At 44.5% G+C, this 5,233-nt stretch overlaps 1 protein-coding gene across 1 annotated transcript; it reads right to left on the minus strand.

The window, feature by feature from the left end:
* Positions 1-3,762: 3,762 nt before the first annotated feature.
* On the minus strand, positions 3,763-4,707 carry LOC101946903 (olfactory receptor 9S13-like). Its single transcript, XM_005309046.3, has one exon. The coding sequence runs from the start codon at positions 4,705-4,707 to the stop codon at positions 3,763-3,765; it is 945 nt and encodes a 314-aa protein (XP_005309103.1).
* Positions 4,708-5,233: the final 526 nt, after the last annotated feature.

Consider the following 5,233-nt stretch of genomic DNA (forward strand, 5'->3'; position numbering starts at 1 on the left):
AATGGACCCTCTGGGATATGGTCCCCAGGTTCTTCATAAGGTTAATAAATTCAAGCAAGATATTATTTGTAATGTTGCTTTGTTATGGGATTACAGTGATTTCCCAGACTGAAAAGAACTGAGTGTGTTTTTAGTCTTCTTTCCATAAAGATGCTGGCTACCCTCCTCAAAATAACCTGCCCAGTGAAGCCAACTGTGTGACCAGTTCCACAGTCCTTACTCTCATTGAGTAGCGCTTACTGATGCAAGTACTTCTGTTGAGTAAGGGGTGGGGAATTGTCGCACAAGTGAGTAACAATTCCTTTTTTCTTTCTTCTTCTTTTCCTAAATATCAGAATTTATTACAAAATGGGAATTTGCGTAATAAGCCAAATCTACCACGGACAAAACTAATTGAACAGAGTGCATTCATATTTGATCAATTGTGCTGGTAACTTGTGTCCACACAGCATCAGGTTGTATCGGGAAAAGATGTGATGTACTCTGCATAGGAACCCCAGTGTCCCCTATTAGTACCTTTTAGCATGTCACCTTGTGGGAGATTTTCACAGTGCGTTGTGGAATACCCTTATGTCTCTCCGAAACTTGAAGGAATCCAGGGGAAAATGTTGACAATTCCCTCTGTGCCATAAAATAGCCTGCTGTTCTCAAGCCCCATGTAAGAATTGTCCACTGCAAAGATGCATGCAGTGCAGAGAAACACAGCACTCTTGTCCACTTTATGTATAGAGAAAACAATTCTGGTTTATTTGCAAGGCCCTTGTGCTAAGATAGAGTCACCTGAGGACGAGCAAACAGACAGTCCTGTGGATACACCCATACAACTTTCCAAGACCAGATGCACTCAGCAGAGAGGTGGTTTGGGGCCCATCCAATGAGCACCAAGTGCAGGGACTGGGTAATGATGCACACCTGGGATGACCAGCAGTTGTTCCAGGAGTTTCACATACAGAAGCCCACATTCCTAGAGCTAAGGTCCAAGCTCACCCAAACCCTGCAATGCACAGACACCGAGATGAGCACTGTCTCGACAGTGGAGAAAGGAATGCACATTGCCACATGGAATCGTGCAACTTTAACTTGCTACTGGTCAGTGGGGAACCAACTTGATGCTAGAAAATCATTATGGGGTTGGTCATCATGTAGGCATTCCAGGTGAGAAATAATGTCTTGCTGTTCTGGGTAGAAACCCTGGGCAATGTGCAGGAAACAATAGATGAATTCAATGACTTCCCTAACAATGCGGAGTCCTTATTGTGTGCCCCTTTCCCCAAATAAACGTTGAGTACATAAACGACAAGGGTTACTGCTCCACAGTACAGAGGCTTTGGTGAAACCTAGTGGGTGATTTACTGACATGAATGTTGGCTGGTTGGGAAAAGTCCACACCCCTCAACATTTTAGAAATGCAGGGCTTTTTGAAAGGCTGAAAGTTAGGGAGTTCTCCCCAGACTGTCCAACTGACCTTAACAGGGTTTCTGTGCCAGCACTGCCTCTCTCTTGGTGACTCGGCCCACCCTTTCCTTCCCTGGAAGCTGTACCACAACAACTTAGAGAGAATCAAGGAGAGGTTAACGATCACCTGGGCAGGTTCAGGATCACTAGGGAGTGGACTTTGAAGGATAGGTAAAAGTGTCTCATGAAAAGGATCAATCTCTGAGGAGGAAAACATTCCAGTAGCTGCTGATGCATGCTGTGCAGTGCATAATATCCTGCGACCAATGGTGAGACCCAACTACTAGGCTTGATGAGTGAGGTGGACAGACTAAAGCTGTAAAAATGTTTCTTCTCCTAGGCCTACAGTTGCAGTAGCATTCCCATTCTGTCAATGACACGAGAAGAGAGGGTAGAAGTTGATAAAGTACAGTTCAGAGCTGAAGAGTAATGGTCAAATAAAAAGAGTCCCATTCAATTACATCACATTAAGGCAGACAGCTAAATATTGACCCATTTTATAAATGCTTGCACACAAATACTAGAAGTCGAAATACTACAATGGGTGGGCTTGAGTGACTGATATTAAAGGAGAATATTAACAAAATAAGCATCACAGAAACTTGGTGGAATGATGATAATTAAGGCTAAGATTTAATCACGGGTATTTTTAATAAAAGTCATGTACATGTCACGGGCAAGAAACAAAAAATCAGGGGCCTGTGACCTTTCCAAGACTTATACCATAAATACCCGTGATTTAATAATGGGGGGGGGGTGCTGTGATGGGGGGTACTGCGGGGGGGAAGGCCCTGGTACCAGTTGCAGGGAGAAGCCTTGGGAGGGGGAGCTACGGTGGGGCTGCTTTCACTCCAACTGCCGTTGGGGGGCTGGGCAGGGAAGCCCTGGGGGACAGTGGCTGTTCTGGCCATGGCCAGCGGAAGCATTGGGGGGCCAGACACTGCTCTAGCCACCCCAGGACCACTGCTTGGAGTCAGTGATCTGTGGCTGTTCCCGCCACCCCCAGGACTGCTACTGGGGCCCTCTGCATCGGGCCACTGCTTGGGCAGTCCTAGGGGCCAGCTGCCCGAGGATGCCAGAGCAACGGCTGGTGCGACTGTCTGCAGGGCCATCCAAGTTGCTAGCTTCAGAGGTGCTCCGACAGAGCCAGTGTGTCTCCCATTCAACTGTTATCATGTCTCTTCTTCTGCAGGTGCAACGGCTATTGACTTCAGTGAGAGCAAATGGTGTTCAGAACCACTGAGGGTCAGAAGAGTAGTTCACACTTGTGCCATGCCTCCTATGTCTGAAATAACCACATATGTAGCTGTGAAAATAACCAACTTTCCTAATCACTGGTTCAACTGAAAACTTGAAAAAAAAAGAATGTGGTTTGGGTTGACACAAAATTATTTTTTTAGACGATGATGATGATGTTGATGATAATGATGATGGCACTTTTTCTATAATAATATTTGGCCATCCAAACAATACATACACCACAAGCTGGTAAAGGAGAGAGACCAATATTAATGTAACAAGTACGGGTATTTCAGCACCAAGGCTGGAATTTTCAAAGAGACCAATGGTATTTTATCACCCATCTCCCATTGAGTGACAATGGGAACTGGGCACCAATAGCACATACCCCTATCATTTGAACTGAAAATAAAAGGGGGCTGTTTAGAAGTGCACATTGTTGGCTTAATGCTGCCCCTCTCCCCGTCCCCCTTTGAAACCAGAGATAAAAATGCCATTGACTGCAACACTGAGTGCTTCTGAAAATCCTACCTTACCTCCTTTCAGCAGGAGCCAGCCAGTAAAGAATGATATAAACACACACACACACACACACACACACACACACACACACACACACACACATATTAAGCCAAGGGACTATTTTTGAGTTCCAGTGTGTGGATCAGCATTGATAGACCAGTGGTGAAATTCTGACACAGATCTCAAACTCTCCCCAAGGTTCAAGGGCGTTTGAATCCATATTTCCAGACCAGATGCATTTTTAAGGTACATGAATAGATAACTGTGAAAAAATGTAACATACATACACAGCGGGTTGATTGATTTATTTTTTAAATCACTCTTATAATGTGATACACCACTGTTGAGACTGGTGTACAAATTTAGAGAGAGAGACGAGTACAAATGGGAATTGCTAGTTTAGATAGATAGATAGATAGATAGATAGATAGATAGATAGATAGATAGATAGATAGATAGATAGATAGATAGATAGATTATGATTGTTACGGTACTGGACTTTCCATAACCCAAAGGATTATTTAGCTCAATGTTTATAGAGAAGTTTCACTGTAGAAACACTGAGCTGATGGTTCTTCCCAAAGCTTCTTTCACATCCTTGTTCCTCAGGCTGTAGATGAGGGGATTCAACATAGGGATGACCAGGGTATAAAACACAGACACCACTTTGCTCTGAGCTGGAGCAGATAGTGAACTGGGCTGGGTATACATGAAGGTAACAGTGCCATAAAATAAACTCACGGACATCATGTGGGAGGTGCAGGTGGAGAAGGCTCTGCGTCTGCCCTCAGCAGAGCGAATCCTGAGGATGGCAGAGATGATGTAAGCATAGGAGATGAGAATGACCATGGAGGTGCTCACGATGATGAGGCCAGATAAAGTGAACATCACCACTTCATTAATGTCTGTGTTGGTGCATGAGAGGCTTAGCAGGGGTGGAATGTCACAGAAGAAATGATCTATCTCATTGGACCCACAGAAACACAGTGTAAAGGTGAAGACTGTTTGCACCATGGAGTTTACACCGCTGCAAACATAGGAACCCACCAGCAGCTGAATGCAAACCTGCTTGGACATGGCGACGGGATACAGGAGCGGGTTGCAGATGGCGGTGTATCGATCATATGCCATGGCTGCCAGGATGAACGCCTCGGTAGCAGCAAAGAGACCGAAGAAGAAGAATTGGGTGGCACATCCGAGGAAGGAAATGCTTTTGCTGCTTACTAGGAAGCTCGCCATGGCTTTGGGGGCGATGGTGGAGGAGTAGCAGAGGTCTAAGAGCGACAGATTCATGAGGAAGAAGTACATGGGAGTGTGAAGGCGAGAGTTGGCTCTAATGAGGAAGACCATGGTGGTGTTTACCACCACGGTTGTCATGTAAATCACCAGAAACACCACAAAGGGGCCCTCCTTGAGCCCCAGACCACTTCCAAATCCCAGCAGGATGAATTCTGTCAGTGCTGTGTGGTTTATCTCTTTCATTGTCTTCATTTCCTTGAGAAAAGTAATGAGATAATAATTTAAAAATGAATAAAATGGCTAAGGAGAATACACCAGGCTACAGGCCCAATTTCAGCTCACACCCATTGAAAATAAATGCAAGTCTCCCCTTGGCTTAGATAAAAGTGGACTTCTTAATAAATCTCCAGAGGTTCTTTTAGAAATTTTGACTTTTCTGCAGTAGAACACCAATTTATTAGCTTTCCCATATAACAATTATTTACAAGAGTGCAAGATTCTGCTGCTCTTATCTTGATCTTACTCACTGAGATCCATGGGACTCCCCTTGGAGTGAAGGAGTACTCGACATGAGCTAGTGTGGTGAAATGTGGCTCTTAGTGTACACAGTCCTTTATTACAAGGCTAGAAGGCAGCAAGATGAGGATTTAGCGTGCATCAAGCCCAAGAGTTTGTGATTTAAATAGAGCATAACTCTCTCTCTCTCTAAAGTTAGGAAATACCAGGATTAAAGTTGCTTGTGCAACTTTTATTCACTGCCCTATACATACGTTATCAC

Source organism: Chrysemys picta, chromosome 13 (genome assembly GCF_011386835.1).
Source record: "Chrysemys picta bellii isolate R12L10 chromosome 13, ASM1138683v2, whole genome shotgun sequence".
In the NCBI taxonomy this organism is placed as follows: Eukaryota; Metazoa; Chordata; order Testudines; family Emydidae; genus Chrysemys; species Chrysemys picta.